Source organism: Lipomyces japonicus (assembly GCF_038497905.1).
Source record: "Lipomyces japonicus strain CBS 7319 unplaced genomic scaffold V1514scaffold_17, whole genome shotgun sequence".
In the NCBI taxonomy this organism is placed as follows: domain Eukaryota; kingdom Fungi; phylum Ascomycota; class Lipomycetes; order Lipomycetales; family Lipomycetaceae; genus Lipomyces; species Lipomyces japonicus.
Window position 1 is genome coordinate 5,199 of NW_027117829.1, and position 18,981 is coordinate 24,179.

The window sequence follows — 18,981 nt, forward strand, 5'->3', positions numbered from 1 at the left end:
GATCCAACCGTCGACAGGCCTGGGCATAGGTATTGGTAAAATGTTGGGCCCCGGGGCTCACCAAGCGATAGCTGTCAGACAAACTAAGCTGGCTAATCAAGTGCAGTAGCTCATCTTGGCCTCCATTGGAACCCATGGGATTACTTGAGTCTAAATACGGGTCTGCAACGCAGTTCCAATCACCAGTAATAATGTGCGGCAAATGTGAGTTCCAGTTTTGGAGAAATAAAAGTAGTTGGCTGAGGAAGGCCGGTTTTGAGGGATCATCGGCAGGAGTGTAGATAGACACCACCCGGGTAAGGACCGTATCGACTAGGAAAAGACCCGCAACAATACGCCCGTCTGTAGACTTTGTAGAAGTCCCGGTATATTCTAGAGCAGAATGGCTTTTCCACAAAATCGCAGTTTGCTCCGCGACAATTGTGCCGCCATCGGGGTAAAATGCTTGCCAGGTAACTTGTAAATGCGTACGTAAATCAGAAGAAAACAAAAAACATTCAGAAAGACAAAATAAATGTGAAGAAACTCTTTGAAAAAACAAAATCCAACTATCCACCCTACCAGCAGTCCTAAGACCCTGGACGTTTGAGCCTTGTATCACAAAACTCATAAGGATGTTGGAAGAGTAGAGAGCGGCACGGTCTCCGTAAGGTTGGAGAGCGGTCCCGTGTCATCTGCTGCCTCGGTCATTTCTGTGTCAACCACGGCTACGTCAGGAGAGGTTACTGCCTGAGGAGCTGATCTCGCCATAGAGCGCGTGATCCGGGATGACTTGTTTGGGCTAACCGACTTGATGCGTCGAATGAGCGACTGAGGTGCCAGAGCTGTAAAAGAAGGTAGGGGGCCGGTGGCAGGTCGCTTTGATGGGCTCCTACCTCTGGTTTGTCGAGGCGCTGGCGTAGGAGTGGCTCCGACTGCTGCCACAGGTGGTTCGTGGGTTGGTAAGCGATCGGCGCCTGGAGAAGGTGGCAATGCCAATTTTGGAGATGGGGGCATAGAAGGAGTAGAATGAGTAGAAGGAGCCGGGGCTGCGTGTCTCGCAAGTCGTGGGCGGAAAGGGCAACGACGCCAGAAATGACCCCGGGACTGGCAGTATCGACATGGTGGTGCCTGATTACAATTCCTGCGGGAGTGGAGAGGGGAGTGACAGAAGTAACATCCGCCGTGATTGGCATGTCCATCCAATCTGACGGGGACTGTAAACGTTTTTCCTTCATACTGGATACTAAGGAAGTAAGGGACGGGCTTGGAGAGGTCCGTGAGTTTACAGATGAGCTGATAGTTCCCGTTGTGGGCAAGAGGATGGGGAGTATTCGTGTCACGAATAAGATCAATGATTTCCCCATAAGGAGCGATAACCGGCTCGAAAGCCTCGAAAGCAGAGGTGGAATCTGCGTAATATGGAACTCTACTGAGTTGGAGGACTTGCTGACTTCTGAGTTCAGCTTCAGTTGGGAGACGGCGAGTCGTGAGAGAGTTAGATGCTGCAGCAACTGGAGCGGGTTTGCAAAAATATTGCTAACATTAGCAGCGGAGCGAACCTCGAAAGCCATGTGGCGGCCGCCCGAAGTGAGGGGGTAAAAATTACACCCGAAAGAGAAAGTCTCGAAAAAAGATTGAATAAGGGCTTCATCGGACACTTCAAGAGGGAGGTTTTCATATATTATTGTGTCCGTCATGCGGGCACGTAAAGGGGGCCTCGTGATGCGGGGTTTATCGCCCCCTGAGGCTGGTGAGGACGAAGCTGCCTGAGCGTATGACATAGGCCCAGGCAAAGAGCCTCCATTTGCATCCATTGGAGACATGCGCCCTGAAGGGCGCACCGCTGCCCCGGAGGGAGGATCCATATGGAAAGAAATTTTTGAAGAATGTAAGAATAAATAAAAACCTTTTTATGAAGTGTCAAAGATGCAAAAGATCCAGAATAAAGCACTCAGGCAAACCTTGGGAAGGGGTTGGTGCTATCCTGGCTCTCGCCAACCTTAGAACCAGGCTCAGAAGGTACTGGGTTCGAACCCCCAATTTGTCGGTTATTTGGAAAATTAATTATTATTCCTTATTTTATTTTGGCTCCTCTTCTATTGCATCTACGGTTATGGTTCCTACCCCAATTGGCTTTTGGCAGCCATTATATGTCAACCCATTTTGATTAGATCCCATGGATAAGGTATATTGTTTAAAGTTTATTGTATGGAAATTATTTTGATTGTACTTTCAGTGGTAGCAGGCTTTCCCCTTAAAATTAAGGCGGGTTTTCCCTATTATGTCATCTAAATAGACACTGACCAAGAGATATATTAGATTATTTGTACTACAGCAGGCCATAAATGGAATAGCTGCATGTTTGCTTAAAATAAAGGATACTACTACTACTTGTCATAACCTCAACTTCGGTTATTCTGTCGGGATGTCCGATTGTCGGCAAGCCGTCGTCGGCGGGCGGTGATAGGAGATAGCACTTGCGACTACCGTGAGCGGTGATAGGAGATAGCGCTTGTGATTATCAGGAACGGAAATAGGACTTGAGAACTATAAAGAGAGGAGAATAGCCAGAGATATGAACCACTACCCATCATCACGGCTACGAGAAAGGATTAAGGATCTTAATTGAATATTCTCAAGGTATAGTGGTTTTTATGTTGATATTGATTGTTATTAATATATTCTCAAGATTATTACTTAAAGGACCTAATAATCGGTTGTTCTAACACTACTACTACTACTACTATAATAATAATAATAATAATAATAATAATAAACCTTGGGTGCTTTCCGGACTACGCCAATATCAGCAATGCACTGTGAAGCCGCTATAACTCCAGTTGCAGTTAGGCTTCAACAGAAACTTCGGAAGTATGCAATCAAGATTTTGGCCACGCACATTAATCATCCAGTAAGGATGAGATGCATTCATCTTCCACCTGGTGATGAGACTATAAGAGAACCTTCTTCTCGCCATTGCCTATGGTACATGGATTGTCAACCTGGTTTCAAATATGAGACACAGATTGATAATATTTTGTCAAGTATCCGACATTTTATCAAACCCCAAGAGGTATGTGAATATTATGATTCTCAACTTAACTCTCCATGGAATCAACATGTAATTCCTACAGACATTCTGACAGGAGATAAGGAAATGAAAGTGGAAAACATGTGAATATGTTTGATTTAAATTTGAGATCTCGAGAGCGATTAGTTTTTTCTGATGGCTCCCAGTTTCCTGAAACTGGCCTCACTGTATGTAGCTTTGTGGCAGATAGTAAAGGAAATCAAACTAACGTAGATAATAAGCGAGCGGGCAGACCAACCGAGCGGGCAGGTTTCATGCCAATCCACACCTCCCTTACTTAAAACAACATTTCTTTGTCAAAAAAAAGGAATCACCCTCAATTGAAAGTCGTATATTATTGGCTTTTCAAGCTATCAGAAAAAACAAAAACCAAGCATTTCAAAAGCTGCAAAGGACTATGGGGTTCCAAGAACAACTCTAGGTTACCGGCTTAAGGGCAGACGCTCTCGACAAGATTTCCGTCCCAATTCCATGAATCTGACGGAGCTAGAAGAGAATTCTCTTTTTAAGTATGTTTTGGACCTGGATGCGCGAGGAGTTTCACCCTGGCTTATTGATGTGGAAGATATGGCCAATGTCCTCTTAGCAGAGCGCGACGCGGGACGCGTCGGGAAGCTCTGGGCTTCTAATTTTGTCAAGCGACAACCAAAGCTCAGGACGCGGATTAATCGTGCTTACGGACTACCAGAGAGTCTACTGCGAAGATGCGAATAAGCTAAACGCGTGGTTTTCGCTTGTAGCAAGCATGAAGGCCAAGTACGGGATTCAAGACGCCGATTTGTATAACTTTGATGAGACTGGCTTTCAAATTGGTGCGATCACCCCGTCAATGGTCGTTTCACGCGTCGATCGATGTGGCAGGGCGAAAACTGTACAACCTGGTAATCGGGAATGGCTTACGGTGATCCAGGGAGTAAGTGCAGTTGGTTGGTGTGTTCCGCCGTTTATTGTAAAAGGGAGTTTTCTACCTTGTGCATTGGTACATGGAATCCAACCTCCCACGCGCACCCCGACCCCCGACCCCGACCCCGAACCTACCCAAAATGGTTGGATTGATAATGAGACAGGCTTATATTGGATTCCATTTTGATAAAGATACTGCCAGCCGTGCTACAGGTGTATATCGGATGTTAGTGATTGATGGCCACGAGAGTCATCGCTCGGTCGAGTTTGACAGGTTCTGCAAAGAAAAGCGTATTATAACGGTTTATATGTTACCTCGTTCGTCGGATTTCGGATGCTTTAGTCCATTGAAAGGGCGTACCGACGAGAGATTGAAATGTTGTGAAGTCGCGTATCACCCATGTGACCAAGCAGGAGTTTCTAATCGCTTTGAAGTCGGGCTTCTATACTGCTTTCACGGAGAAAAATGTCAAGGCTGGATTCAGAGGAGCTAGCTTAGTGCCTTTTGAACCAGACACGGTTTTGTCGAAGCTGGATGTGAGGCTACGGACTCCAACGCCCCCCAGCTCTCCAATAGTGACTACCAACAGCTGAACCTCTCAGACGCCGTTCAACCCAATGAATGCTGGTTCACAGTCTGATTTTATCAATAATAGGATTGCTGTTCATCAAGACAGCTTTCCGACGCCTATTTTCAGTGCTGTAGACCAGTTTACGAAGGGGACAAAGGCAACAATGCACGAAGTGGCCCTTTTGAGGTCAGAGAACAAGACGCTTCGAGAGGCCAATCATGTCTTAAGCAAGCGCCAGAGCGCTAAGCAAACTTTCCTGCAAAGAGGAGGGAATTTGACTATAGAAGAGGGTCAAGATCTTATAGGACAAAGGGATGTTAATGAAAAGCCAAGGCAAGGTTTACGCGAAATGGGTGGTCATCGACAACAGGGACAGCCGAGTGTTCGGCGATGTGTGCGGTAGTACCGAACACATACTACGCCCAAATGCCCGAATAATTTGTGTTAGTTGTAAAACCTATTTTTTAAAAAAAAATTAATTTTATTATAATGTTGTGGTGCTCATCCACGTTAAATTAGTTAATTAGTGCATATTAATAATTGGTGACTTCATACTCGCGCTTTAGTCATCAAATATGTTTATTAAGCCAAAAATAAGCATCACGTGGCCAAGCTTTTGTTTATTATTTCTAACCTGAAACCAACCACGACAAAATCGGTTGTGTGAATACTACCATAAAAGGCCGGTGCATCAACATCGTGTTGCGATAACCGCCGTTACCCAACTAAATCAACAACTTTATGTGCCGCGGCGGGAAACAAGGCCGAGAGAAATATTGAATTAAGTCCGGCCCCCTGCGCCTGCGCGCAGGCGCAGTTGCGCATTACATTGCGGCAAGGAGCATCAATACAATACATATTATAAATGAATTATAAAGAAAGAAAAAAAAGAAAAAAGACAAAAGAAAAAACTTTTAGACGTGCGCACAAAGAATGAGATTCAGTTCCTCATTGAAACTTGAAAAACATAAATTCTGATAGGTGGATGTATCATACAACCAACGTGACTTGAACTTGTACAGCTAATTACGCGGGCCGCCATGCACAAAGTTCAACGAAAAGCTGGGCATTGGTGATTTCCAAGACTTTTTTTTGTTAACAAATCAATGGCCGTGTTGCAAGTCCAGGCAACAAAAATTTGCCTTTGTAAATGAGAAGAGGATGTCCCTTTAACTTTTATTTTTATTTTTATTTTTTTTCCATTACAAGCTTGATATTTTGATTGATTTATTATTTTTAATATACGCGACAATAGGAACTATACCCATGTCGCTGCAGAGGTTGTAGAGATTGAGAATAAGTTCTTTCGAGAGGACATGAGCATTATATGACAACCGTTGGGAAATCATTGACGACGACGATGACGATGACAACATCGATTCCATCTTCTTCATTGGCGTCATCGTTATCCTTGTTGCCGTTTTCGAATTCGTCCCATCACCAGCAGCAGTCTGCCAGAGTCACGAATTCATTCACTACAGATGTTAAGCGCCGAGGTCAGAGTTCTAAATTGGAGAATGGATTTTCTACCTGCAAGTTACTAGTGAGTTTGATTGAAAAATTGTTAAAGGTTCAGGATGCTGATGTAAAATGCGTTTCTACATGCAACTAGTTGTACACCTGCGTGTTTAACCCTTTGATTTGCACATACTATTTGATTGTGACGCTGAAGCTGCTTCTTAGTCAGGCTATGACTAATGACAACAATGCCCATGTCGACGTCAGGGATGTCGAAAAGCATGCACAACATGATGAATCTGAGTCAGTGCTGACACGTGAGCTGCGGAGAATGACTTTGCAGCACCTTCGAAACATTAGTGTAGAAGTACGACCACCGGCCATCGTGACAGCTGCTGCCTCCGTGGTGGCGGTTCCGGAGCCAGCACGCGTGCGCTACAACCGCAATGACAGCAACGTAACAACAATCACGCGGCAGTTACAGCGACAACAGGACCGGGAAAAGGTTGAATGTATGATCCGACCGCGACTGTTCACGCACATACTTGGCCCGTTGGCGGCGTTGGCAGTTATGTTTGTGGGGTGGGGCGCGGCTATAGTTTGCTTGTACTTGTTGTGCTTGGGCGAGACTGTCACGGCAGCCGACACGGCGTACTTGTGGCGGGGATGGTCGCGGTGGGTATGTGGCTTTGCTAGTGACTACGCAGTTGAGGCGGTTGAAGCAGCTGACGGTGACGGTGACGGTGATGACGTTCACTGAGATGTAAACTTCGTGTCTAACAACTATACTACAAATACTCATGCTTTATTCATTTTACTATGCATAATATTGATGTAGGACGTACCTCTGAGAGGCCCGGCGGTTGTTCCCGGATCCGAAACCATCACCCCGCATTCCAAATCTATTTGTGTTCATGCGGACAGGCGGCCTTCTTGCCTGTCCGTGGCCAACCCCGGCCGGTCGTCCGCCCGTCCCGGCCGTCCCGGCCGCCCGGCTTGTGCAAGTCGGTTAGTTACCCTTCCCGCTGCCAGCAAACAACCCCAGGTTTCGGCCTAACACCCATTGCTCGCGCCAATCCCAACCCAAACTATATAAAATAAAGTGTTAGTGCAGCAAATGGCATCTTCCCAGCGCTGCGTTTGTATGTGCAAACTAAACTCACCATTAAATATCCATCATTTCCTCCTCTCCTGACCGTTTCCATTTCCATTTCCATTTCCGTTGCCTTTTTTTCCTTTTTTTTGGTCTTCTTCTCTTTCTTCTTTTCTTTTTGACTATTTTTTTCTTCCCTTATTCCACATGACTGAATCAAACGGTACCAACGGCGTCAACGGCACCGCAGTCGTGGCTGAGGCTCACAACGTCGAGGCCGCTCCCGTGCCTTCCAAATACTTTGAGTAAGTTGCAAATCAATTCAATTGCTACTATTACTTGTTTTCGGTGGCGTCTTGTCTTGTCTCAAATGAAGTTGGATTGGAATTGCTTTTCGTCATTTGCTTGCTGTCAATCTCGCGGCCTTCCTTTATAAGAGACCACCACTTCTCCCATCCGTACTCTCTATGCTTGATTCATTTTACAAATCTCGGCTACAATTCTTCAATCGTCAATTGATGTCTACATTTCATACTTTATACATTTTTTTTATTGTTGTCATTGGTCTTGACATGACGGCTTGCTTGTGTGGGATGGGTGCCGTTGGGCGACCCGTGCTGGTACCTACGCCGGCTTTTGAAGCCAATGACGCGCCGCGCCCAACATTGGATTGCTTGCAATAACAAACATGACTTTTTGGGCGCGGATGTGCTTCGGCCCCCGCTTTTTTTGCTTATTCATCTTCTCTTCATTTGCTGACTGGCCGGACAACTGACTTACGTTTAAACTTTATTTATTAACACTTACTTCATAGAAAGCATCCTTTCAAACCTCATATTTCTTCTCTCGACGAGTACAAGAAACTCTACAAGGAATCTCTCGAGTCCCCCGATTCTTTTTGGTCAAATCAGGCAAATGATCTTCTTTCCTTCTCTAAGCCTTTCTCCAAGGTTCAATTCGGTGGCTTCGAACACGGTGACACTGCCTGGTTCCTGGACGGTGAACTAAACGCCTCCTACAATTGTGTCGATAGACATGCCTTTGCTGATCCAGATAAAGTATGTTTGTGATTGTCATAATTATTATTAGACTTGCTCTTATGTTTTTTTTTTAGGTCGCCATCATCTACGAAGCTGATGAGGAAAAGGACTCCAGAAAAATCACCTACGGCGAGCTCCTTCGTGAGGTCTCTAGAGTGGCATTCGTTCTTCAAAGTTTTGGTGTCAAGAAAGGTGATACCGTTGCGATCTATCTTCCCATGATTCCCGAAGCCATCATTGCTCTCCTTGCCGTCACCCGTCTCGGTGCGATTCATTCCGTCGTCTTTGCTGGGTTTTCTTCCGGATCTCTTGAAGACCGCGTGGTGGATGCAAACTCAAAGGTTGTCATCACCACTGACGAGGGCCGTCGTGGAGGAAAGTCCGTGTCAACCAAGAGAATTGTCGACGAAGCTCTTAAGAACATCTCTGATGTTAAGCACGTTTTGGTTTACAAGAGAACCGGTGCTGAAATCCCCTGGACTGCTGGTCGCGATTTCTGGTGGCATGAGGAAGTGGCAAAGTATCGCCCTTACTTTGCCCCCATTGCCGTCGCCTCTGAGCATCCTCTATTTTTACTTTACACGTCCGGTTCCACCGGTAAGCCAAAGGGTGTGCTGCACACCACCGCTGGTTATCTGTTAGGTGCTGCTCTTACCGGAAAATACGTGTTTGATATTCATCCTGGCGATATCTACTTCACGGCTGGTGACGTCGGCTGGATTACCGGGCACACTTACGTTCTCTACGCGCCATTGCTACTAGGTGTTACCACTGTCGTGTTTGAAGGCACCCCAGCTTATCCATCATTTTCTCGCTACTGGGATATCATTGAAAAATACAAGGCTACTCAATTCTACGTTGCTCCCACCGCTCTTAGATTGCTCAAGAGAGCTGGTGATGAATTTATTCATCACGATCTGTCATCTATCCGCACTCTTGGCTCTGTCGGTGAGCCAATCGCTCCCGAAATCTGGAAGTGGTATCATGAAAAGATTGGCAATGAGGAAGCTCATATTGTCGATACCTATTGGCAGACCGAGACTGGCTCCAACATCATTACCCCATTGTCCGGTGTCACCCCGACCAAACCCGGCTCCGCTTCACTGCCATTTTTTGGCATTGAGCCTGCCATCATCGATCCAGTCACTGGTGAAGAGCTTTTTGGAAACGATGTCGAAGGCGTGTTGGCCCTGAAGCGACCATGGCCGTCCATGGCAAGATCGGTCTGGAATTCACACTCTCGGTACTTGGAAACTTATCTGCATCCTTACAGGGGCTATTACTTCACAGGTGATGGTGCTGGTCGTGATCACGAAGGTTACTACTGGATTCGAGGCCGAGTTGATGACGTCGTCAACGTGTCCGGCCACCGTCTTTCCACTGCCGAGATAGAATCTGCTCTTATTCAGAATCACAGCGTGGCTGAGGCTGCCGTTGTTGGTACTCATGATGATCTCACCGGACAAGCTGTGAACGCGTTCGTTGTTCTCAAGTCTACCATTGATGAATCCGTGCCGGACATGAAGAAAGAACTTGTCCTTCAAGTTCGAAAATCAATAGGACCTTTCGCTGCTCCTAAGAACATTATTATCGTGGGTGACCTGCCCAAGACTCGATCTGGTAAGATTATGCGTCGTATCTTGCGCAAGATTCTAGCTGGCGAAGAAGATGGTCTTGGCGATATCTCGACCTTGTCCAACCCATCAATCGTTGCCGAAATCATTGATGTCGTCAAGGCTGGCAGAAAATAAAATGATAGCTCAAAATAACTCAATATCTTTTATTATAACTCAATTTCTTTTATTTTATTTTGTTTTTTTGCGTTGTCTTCTTTTTGTTCATCATGGTTAGGTTTTGAAATTTGTTTGTGTATATCAAATCTATTTATTGAATTCACTTTAAATTTACATGTTCTTGTGTATCGCGTTAAACTATTTTGTGAAACATCAAACATTGAGCTCTGTAACTGAAGATTACAGGAAAGAAACATTTTTTTCTTTTTCTGAATTTCAACTACAAACAATGAGATTTTGGAATTTGAGAACAATATGCCTTCATCGTGAGTGTAAACCTTTTTTTTTTCAATTTTTAATTCTCAGTTTTGCGTTTCCAGATTCCAGTTTCCAGTTTTCTATTTTAAATATATAACGAGCATGTGCAGATTCAAGTAAGGTTCTTTTCAAAAAGTAAAAAAAAAAAAACAATAAAACACATAGTTAACGATAAGATATTTTCAGTTTAGCCGCCTTATTGGCACTGTCTGTATCGTCAACTGCTTATTTATTGCGTGTGCATTATTCTTTATTCGTTATGTAAAATTAACTATAGTACGATGCGCGAATATTCGTTATTCGTATACGAATACGAATACGAATACGAATACTATACGAATCATGGAAAAGTTGACTGTACCGTATTCGTGTCCACCTCTCAACTTAACTATACGAAAGCTGAGGTTGGCTATTCGCAATTATTCCGTGCTGTTTAGTTTGACAAAGTACGAACCTGCGCAAATTCGTTAGAAAACTTGGGAAGTTGACGGCGCCATAATCGATTACATAATGAATTAATTATTACTTCTTTTTAATATCTCAGCCAACTTAATCATTAAATATGACCCATATTGTGATGCTTTTTGTAATGATACTAGTGTATTTTTGTTAGTTGCTTAGTGATTTGCTTGTATTGAAGATCAAATTGGTTTATTCCGTTTGTAGCTAATGTGAAAGACTTTTTTTATTGAGTATTATTTCTGATAGATTATCACTGCCTTGTGTTATAGTACGCGTCAAGGATAGGACATTTTCAGTATCTTGCATGAATAGGTTTTTAGGTCATTCACCTCTGAAGAAATGTTGGCCTTATAAATTTAGTGGGTTTGCACATCTTGATATGATATTAATGCTGTTGTGGATTTTAAGTGTCAAGCACACCACTACGTTACGCTTAATAGATCAATGCTAATAGTGACTTGAGCACAATTGACAGCATGCAGACGAAAAAAATCAACAGAAATACATGACTTTTCAAGAAGATATAAGATGTATTATCTTTATAAACTTCTTAAATATCATTGTAAACCATTGTTTGTGGTTTAATGGAAATAGGTCGCAGGCGTCGTAGTGCGAAGGATCTTGAGACTTTTCTCACATCGTTCGAAACCCTGGCGAAAGGTTGCCCTGAAGAGAGCGACCTTGGGCAGGTTTTAATTTTTTGACGAAGCAACCGCCACTACTGAAGCGACGGCGCTCGCTGTCCGAAATACTTTGGTACGTTTAAACACCGTGCGGATTTCCAGTTTCTCCGGAGACTGGCAAAAATATGACGATTGGTCATCCAAGGTCACCAAGGTCTTTTCCCCGTCGTACTGGACATAAGAACTCATTCAAGACCACTTTATTGTGGCGCTGACGCATTCAGCAGCCAATTGGTGGCTAACAATTGGCAGCCTCGACGACTCTATCGCGTCCCTGTCCAGCTTCTTGTCCGGGCAAGACCTCCAAGTGTGACAGAGTGCGTAGGGTTCGCGGCCTGTAAGTCCGAATATCAGTAACTAAGTGGATTACCGAATGAACTACAGGAGAATTGCCATCCTTATAGTACAACTAGTTTCTTGCCCTAACCATCATCCATCTAACCCATACCCTCCCTCCTCCAAATATATCGACCCTTTTAATTTTGTATTGATTTACAATAAAAGCCGGTTTTGTATCCTTTAACTTTATTATTTTGTTCAAAACATAAAAAAAAAATTATAATACATTAATTTCTGTTTACCATATTTCAAGTAAATAAAAAAAGCGGAAGATTAAATGCGCAAATGGAAAAATGAAAATCAAAACGGTAATGCAAGTACAAAAAAAAGAAAGAAAAAAAAAATCCCAACCACGACCAATCCAATCCAATCGAAACAATACAAAACAAAACAAAACAAAACCGAAAACCGAAAACCGAAAACCCATGCACATAACCTCTAAACGTTTCAACCTCCGTAGACGATATGTACCTGCCGCGAGCAAAAAGGCACATATTCATCAAATCTTCATGCTCCTCTGCTCGATCGACGGTTATAGGTGCCTTCTGATATCGACGTTGACCTGCCCAAATTAGCTGCCCGGCTAAACAATCGTTCAAACCTTATAAACGACTGCTGGCCACCTGATGGAGGTGATTTTCTAGCGGTGGTCGACGGAACCACTTCAACCGTATCGTCAAATGTCACCACAGGATAAACTTCCGCAGTGGGCGGCAGGCTTGTCAAAGGTGGGGATACGACTTGTTGTTGTTGTTGTGATTGGTGATGATCTGATCCGTATTGATGATGCAAGTCTAACGGCGGTTGAGATCTTTCTTCATCTGATGATGCAAATTCGATGTGTGGCGTGACTGTTGCGCCGCCGTCTGTTGCGCCTCCGGTTCCTGCTGAGATCGTGACAGACCGTTGCCCGCGGCGGGTTGACAACCGTCTAAACAATCCACCTAATGACAATCCGTCCTTTTTGGTTGCCGATAAACTGCTTAGCGTGTTATCATCAGAGTCAGTGCCAGTATTATATTCAACAGTGGGAAATCGACCGCGATCTCCAGACGGTATTGGCAGCAGCTCGGTAACATGAGGCCTGTTGCCGTTGGCTTGAGAATTGTGATGCTGATGATTATGAGAATGAACCGGTTGTGAAATAGTTGTATGACTATTAGCCGCGTTGTTCCGCTCAGATGATACCGAACCTGACCGATCAGCAGGAACATAACCACTATGGCCATGATTCACACTCCTTGACCTTCCGGGGAAGACTAGTCGTGATGTTTGATTATGAGTATGCGCTGCTTCTGGAATTGGAATCACTGGAATTTCAAGTTGACCAGGCGGTGACCGTCGTCCCACGTCTTGTTGTCGTTGTCGTTGTTGCTTCTGCTGTTGCTGCTGTTGCTGCTGTTGCTGCTGTTGCTGCTGTTGCTGCTGCTGTTGCTGTTTCTGTGCTGAAGGTGGTGATGGTGGTGATGGTATCGCAGAATCAATGATATTCGACTGCGGTAATATGGTAGCGCCATTAGCTGACCACTCCGGCATATCTTCTTCAAACGCCGGTGGGCGTCGCCTTGCTCGTTCTTGCCTTTCCCTTACAAGATAATATATCGAAATTAATGGATGGTAACCATTTGTCGGATCAGGAAATTTCTTGCCGTTTTCATCAACCAGCATTTCTTGTGACCACGTATTTGATTGCCGCCTCTTGTAAAACTCAAGACCAAATCCTGATTTTTTCTTGCCCATGAAGTTCGCCGTCAGATTGTTGTTGTTATTGTTATTGCTATTGCTATTCCATCCATCAAAAATAGAAGAAAATGATGGCGAAGCAGGAGAATGATTAGAGAATATGCCGTTTCCGTGACTGATATGTGAATTTATTTGACTCTCCATTTTATACCAAGCCTGACACGCTGTCTGGTATTCTGCAGAATCGATAACCGCGATCAGGTCCGTCTCGATCCTGACATTGTCTCCGAATTCGAAGCCGTGCATGCCCTTGATAACTTCCTTGTCTAAGGGCAGAAAAAGCGGCCGCCTGTAGGGAATGTACGAATCTTCTGGACCGTCATAACCCTTGAGCATCCAAGGATTGTTAATAATTTCTGGTAACGTAGCGCGAGTAGTGGGATCAACAACCAGCATTCTGGAAAGTAATTTTTTGCAATCTTTGATATTACACCATTAGAATAAAGAACCACAAAAAAAAAAAAAAAAAAAAAAGTTTCAAAAACATACCTGTGGATAACCATTTGGGATAAACAACATGGCCTCGCTTAATTTTGGCATGAAGAGTTGGCATGCTTTGATCATCAAACGGGACCTTACCGCATGCCAGAACATAAAGCACAATGCCAAAACTCCAAATATCAACTTCGGGACCGACATATTGTTTCGCGTTTAATAATTCCGGTGCGGCAAAATATAAGGATCCGCAAAAAGTTTTCAATAACGATTGAGGTGAATACAGGTTTGACAGGCCGAAATCGATAATCTTGATGTTGCCCGATTTCGTGATCAAAATGTTTTCAATTTTTAAATCTCGATGCACGACCGAGTTGTGATGACAATAATCCAACGCGGACGCGATCTGGCGGGCAAACTTGCGAACTTGCTTTTCCTTTAACCTGCCGTACGATATGATGTAATCCAGCATCTGGCCGCCGTTGACGTATTCAAACACCATGTAATAATGATGAGACCTGACCAATACTTCATGCAAATGGCAAATAAAAGGGTGATCGAGTAATGTGCCGATGGCACCTTCCCGGATCGTGCGGATCTCCTTTGATTCGTCGGATGAACTCTTGTCGGCATTGTTCTGCCGATTGCGAGGCGGATCACCCAAATGATCCGGCGACGTGTATTGGCGCAAGTGATGATGAATCGCTTGCCCATCGGAAACATATCTGGGCACGATCTTGACGGCAGCAAGTTCGCCAGTCAGGCGATGCCGGGCAAGCTTGACCTTGCCCATGGATCCGGCGCCGATGGTCTTTAGCAGGTCCCAATCACCCAACGAAACACGCTTGGCTGATGATGATGACGATGATGGCACGGAATGACTGCGATGAAGCGGTGGTGGCACCTGAGTATGCGACGGTATCGGGATCGGCCCAACCACCGGCGGTTGCTGCGACGCGGCGGCTGCGATGCCTGCTGCTGAGGGCATGATTGCTGCGGTGGGCGGCGGCGTCATGATCTCTCACACACCCGCAACAAGGAATAAGTCCCTAAATGAACAAAAAGAGAAGAGATGAAGATATTTAAAAAAAAAATAAAATAAAAAAAAATGTAAAAAATCCAGCCAAATATGCCAACGACGAAGCAGGAAAATGGAAAAATGGGAAAGAAAGCAAGGGATTGGGATATTTTTGGACCGCGTTGACGCGCGAAACCAAATTCAATCAATTTCAATCATCACGGCCACGAGGGCTTCAGGGCTTGAGGGTTGTAGGGCTTATACAGATAGTGCTTGGTGATTCTTCTTTCGACCGCATTGAATGGAACAATAAAATGTCAAGCAGCCGATCACTGCTGTTAGGCACGCCGTTGCCTGAAAACAATAACCATACCAATTCTGGGTTTCAACCTGTTTGGCGGCAGCAAGCAGTAGATGAAAAGGGCCGGCGCCGGTTTCATGGTGCATTCACGGGAGGCTTTAGTGCCGGATATTTCAACACCGTTGGCTCGAAAGAAGGTATGTTCATATATGTTATTGTGATGGGTCATGAATTAATAATCGAGCAATACAGGATGGACGCCGTCAGAGTTTCATTCTTCCCGGTCAGCTCGCACGGCCAGGAAAGATTTCAAGCCGAAAGATTTTATGGACGAAGAAGATTTAAAAGCCGTTCGCGAATCAGAAACCTTGATTGCAAACACGTCCAAACCCACAGGCACGGTGGCAAGTTCGATTGACATGTTTGCAACAAGTTCGGCTCCCGCGCATGAGTCAACAGGCAAGTTATTACTCGAGACTATGGGTTGGAAAGAAGGATTCGGCATCGGCCCGTTTCGCGAACGCGAGGTGCAAGGTAAAATTGTCATGATGCCGCCTAGGGAAACTGACAAGTCATTGTCAATCAATTTCACCAGCATATCAGGCTCACGCGGGTTAGGATATCACGATCCCACCCAGTCGTCCTTGGTCGGTACTTCTACTGCTGCTGCTGCTGCTGACGATGGTGGTAGTGGTAGCGAATTGAGTTTACGTGGTGTGTCCACACTATCGAGAAAAATGAAGCCGGGTGGCTTGATGAAAAGGAAGCAGGGTATTGGTGTGGGAGTTTTAAACGATCACGATGAGGATGAGGAAGAAGATCCGTACGAGATCAAGCCGGTTGCTTATGACCGATCGATTGGCAAGTCACAATCAGGAATTATTAAAAAACGTAAAGTGGCAACGTCAAGGCACGTATTCGTGTCGTCGTCTGCCAACAACAACAGCAACAACAGCACCAGCAATAACAATAGCAATGGCAAATCAAAACGATGTCATGACGGCAGGTTGCCATTAACCGGATTTATTATTTCTCAATCTTGGCTTCAATTATCGTCATCAAATGAAATCCATGCACCAACTAAAGTTCCAGATTCGTTTGTTCGTGGAATTTTTGTATTGCGAGATCCAACCATGACATTATCAGCAACCGAAATTGAAAATTATCGGCAGCAATCATTGCAAAAGCAACAAGTTGAACGTCACGATCATGATCCATCACGGTCCGTAACAAAACAATTAACAAATATTGAGCGAGGATCCATGATTGATGAACCCCAGTTGCCCGGCAAATCCGTGTTTGATTACCTCACGCCGTCACAACGGGACAAGGTGGCCCAGATTACCGGAAATCAAAACCTGCCGCCGGCCAAATCCGAGGCCATGACTCACCATAACACTAATACTTTGGGCCATCAAATGTCTCGCTTGCAACCGCAAATAGCCAAGGCCGCGCTTGCTAATACCGGATTCGTTCCCTATGCGGATAATCCGGCGAAGCGGCAAAGATACCGGGCATATTTGCAATTACAAGCTGATGGTGGCAATGAATTAAGCATGATGCGAGACGTGCAAGGTGCGGGTCACATGAGCGCACAGGAATTGGTCAAGGAATTGCAAGAATTTCATAAATCAGCTTCATTATTTCGGCCATTGCAAGGCATGATGGCTAACCGGTTTACGAACGCTTCATCATCATCATCATCATCATCATCGTCGTCGTCGTCGTCGTCGTTTTCGTCATCGGCGACGGCTGCAGGTGGTGATGATGCAGTAATAGTGCAAGGTGACAGTGGTGGTGGTGGTCATGATCGTGCAGAAGTGCAAGCTTCGAAAATGGGCATGTACGGACCGCTGACCCGGACCGTGCAAGTATTCACGCCGGCCGTGCTTGCCTGCAAGCGATTCAACATCTCGCCGCCATCATCAGCACGCGCGCTTGTGCAGGCCGAGTTGCAAAAAAAGGCCAAAGCCAGGTTGGACTTGGAATTATTAAATCGGGACAAGCTGGTCACGTTGGCACGGGATGCGAACTTGGGTGAAGAAGTAACCAAGAATTTGCAACGACCAGCAAGTCAAAGTCATAATGACGATGGACTTTCTCAAAACGTGAATTTGGAACGTAATCCGACACTTGAACAGTCAAGAGCAGCACAGGAATTATTTACCGCAGTATTTGGAGATTCTGATGAATAAAGTATTGTTAAAAGGCGTTGGTTGAATAAAATGACTTTTTTTTTTTCTATTTCTAAAATTATATAATATACCATCCACACATTAAAAAAAATCACTTTTGAGTAAAAAAATTAAAAAAAAAACCATATTTTTGAGTCCTTTTGAAAACAAAATCATTAAAAAACACACACACACACAAGATAACAAAACTTTTTAAATCACCCACAAAATTTCTACCCAATTTGCCAAAAAAAAAAATCATAACAAGCCACGAGCTTTTGCAAGCTCGGCTTCCAATTGCTCAATCCGATCAAACGCTTGTTGCTTTTCCTTAATTAATTCTTCAACTTGTTGTTCCAAATCTGTTAACCGTAACATTTTGCGTTCCCGTGATCGCCTGGCAGCTAAAGTATTACGCGCACGCTTGAGCGCGACCTCATCCTTGGCATTGTTCACCACGATCGGTGGTAACGGGTCAGCACGAGGTCGTCGAGTATACGATTGAGACGTAACCCGCTTGCGCTTGCGTTCGGAAATGCCTACCACGGAACCGTCGGTTGACACAATGACGCCGTCTTCAGGCGAAGCTGACAACCGGTTGTGCGCATCGTCGTCGGCATCACCATCGCTAGGAGATAATGACGGCGGCGAAACAACCGCGGCCAAGGCCACGACTACTTCCGGAGGAGCAACCGGCGGTATGGGCGGAAAAAGCGAAGGCCAATCTTTGGAATGGCCCAGGTTTGAGGTATCAAACAACGGCGATGCTTCATAAAGATCAGTAGGAGAGTCAAACGGAGAAGTAAGAAGAGAGGATGACAGATTCTGAGCAAAAATCTCATCCGGAGAAATAGTGGTGAACTTTGGAGTCGACAACAAGCTTGACCGGCGGGAAGAGTCGTCATCGGCAGACACGTGCTCAACAGGGATGGACACAATATTGGGAAACAAGTCGTAGTCGTCGTCGAACGACGAGTTCTTTGCCGACTCGGCCTCCGCGCCGGCGGGAGCAGGTTGAGGTTGCAAGAATACCAAGCTTGAAGAAGCAGGTGACTGTGGATGATTATTTGGCAGGTCGAAATTGTGGGCGAGCGTCATGATGTTATCTAAGAATTGGGGTTCTGGTTGAGGGTTAGGTGAAGGATCGGGTTCGGTCGAGTAGGCGTAAACCTGGACTTGACTATTGAGAGGCAGTTGAGGAGGCGCGACACCGCTGTTGAACAGGTGACTGAGATATAGCAGGACGTGTTGGCTTTGTTGTTCTTCCTGGAGTAATGATCGCAAACCTTGCGGGGGCAAATACTGAGGTGGACGCCATGGCTGGCAATAATAATGATTAGGAAAAAAAGGAGTTGGGTTGTATGACAATGCGTGAACGCGAGAGTGTCAGAAAATGAGCCGAAGCGAAAAGCTTAGCAGAAGACGACTTTTGTTTTGCGGAGGCGGAAAAAAAAGACGACTGAAGAGACGACGGGGAAGTCTAACGATAGTAACTTCCTAGACTTGGTGAGCAACAAAAAAAAACCGACGGACAACGAAATAATTTAGAAAGCAGCCATTTTCAATATAGTAAATGGGATTTCTAAATTATGGTTGATGGAGAGCGCTATGGTTGAATGGAAAAAAAAGAAAAATT

General features: G+C 45.0%; 6 protein-coding genes across 6 annotated transcripts; 3 read left to right on the forward strand and 3 right to left on the reverse strand.

Moving 5' to 3' along the window:
* Positions 1-606: 606 nt before the first annotated feature.
* Positions 607-996, reverse strand: V1514DRAFT_319723 (uncharacterized protein; the record flags this gene model as incomplete). Its single annotated transcript, XM_066925960.1, has 1 exon — positions 607-996. One exon carries the CDS (start codon positions 994-996, stop codon positions 607-609), a length of 390 nt encoding a protein of 129 aa, XP_066783571.1.
* A 5,061-nt stretch (positions 997-6,057) lies between these two features.
* V1514DRAFT_49682 (uncharacterized protein) lies at positions 6,058-6,837 on the forward strand. Its single transcript, XM_066930038.1, has 2 exons — positions 6,058-6,084; positions 6,161-6,837. Exon 2 carries the CDS (start codon positions 6,239-6,241, stop codon positions 6,764-6,766), a length of 528 nt encoding a protein of 175 aa, XP_066783572.1. The 5' UTR covers positions 6,058-6,084; positions 6,161-6,238; the 3' UTR covers positions 6,767-6,837.
* A 311-nt stretch (positions 6,838-7,148) lies between these two features.
* Positions 7,149-10,039, forward strand: V1514DRAFT_330150 (uncharacterized protein). The gene is made up of 3 exons (XM_066927445.1): positions 7,149-7,404; positions 7,914-8,157; positions 8,214-10,039. Exons 1-3 carry the CDS (start codon positions 7,307-7,309, stop codon positions 9,888-9,890), a joined length of 2,019 nt encoding a protein of 672 aa, XP_066783573.1. The 5' UTR covers positions 7,149-7,306; the 3' UTR covers positions 9,891-10,039.
* A 1,800-nt stretch (positions 10,040-11,839) lies between these two features.
* On the reverse strand, positions 11,840-15,060 carry V1514DRAFT_367466 (uncharacterized protein). The gene is made up of 2 exons (XM_066929866.1): positions 13,907-15,060; positions 11,840-13,836 (listed from the first exon to the last, which is right to left on the reverse strand). The coding sequence occupies exons 1-2, from the start codon at positions 14,865-14,867 to the stop codon at positions 12,182-12,184; spliced, it is 2,616 nt and encodes an 871-aa protein (XP_066783574.1). The 5' UTR covers positions 14,868-15,060; the 3' UTR covers positions 11,840-12,181.
* A 124-nt stretch (positions 15,061-15,184) lies between these two features.
* Positions 15,185-17,366, forward strand: V1514DRAFT_280134 (uncharacterized protein; the record flags this gene model as incomplete). The annotated part of the gene is made up of 3 exons (XM_066925029.1): positions 15,185-15,368; positions 15,424-15,887; positions 15,939-17,366. 3 exons carry the CDS (start codon positions 15,185-15,187, stop codon positions 17,364-17,366), a joined length of 2,076 nt encoding a protein of 691 aa, XP_066783575.1.
* Positions 17,367-17,450: 84 nt separating this feature from the next.
* V1514DRAFT_49574 (uncharacterized protein) lies at positions 17,451-18,692 on the reverse strand. The gene is made up of 2 exons (XM_066930037.1): positions 17,572-18,692; positions 17,451-17,503 (listed from the first exon to the last, which is right to left on the reverse strand). The coding sequence occupies exon 1, from the start codon at positions 18,441-18,443 to the stop codon at positions 17,604-17,606; it is 840 nt and encodes a 279-aa protein (XP_066783576.1). The 5' UTR covers positions 18,444-18,692; the 3' UTR covers positions 17,451-17,503; positions 17,572-17,603.
* Positions 18,693-18,981: the final 289 nt, after the last annotated feature.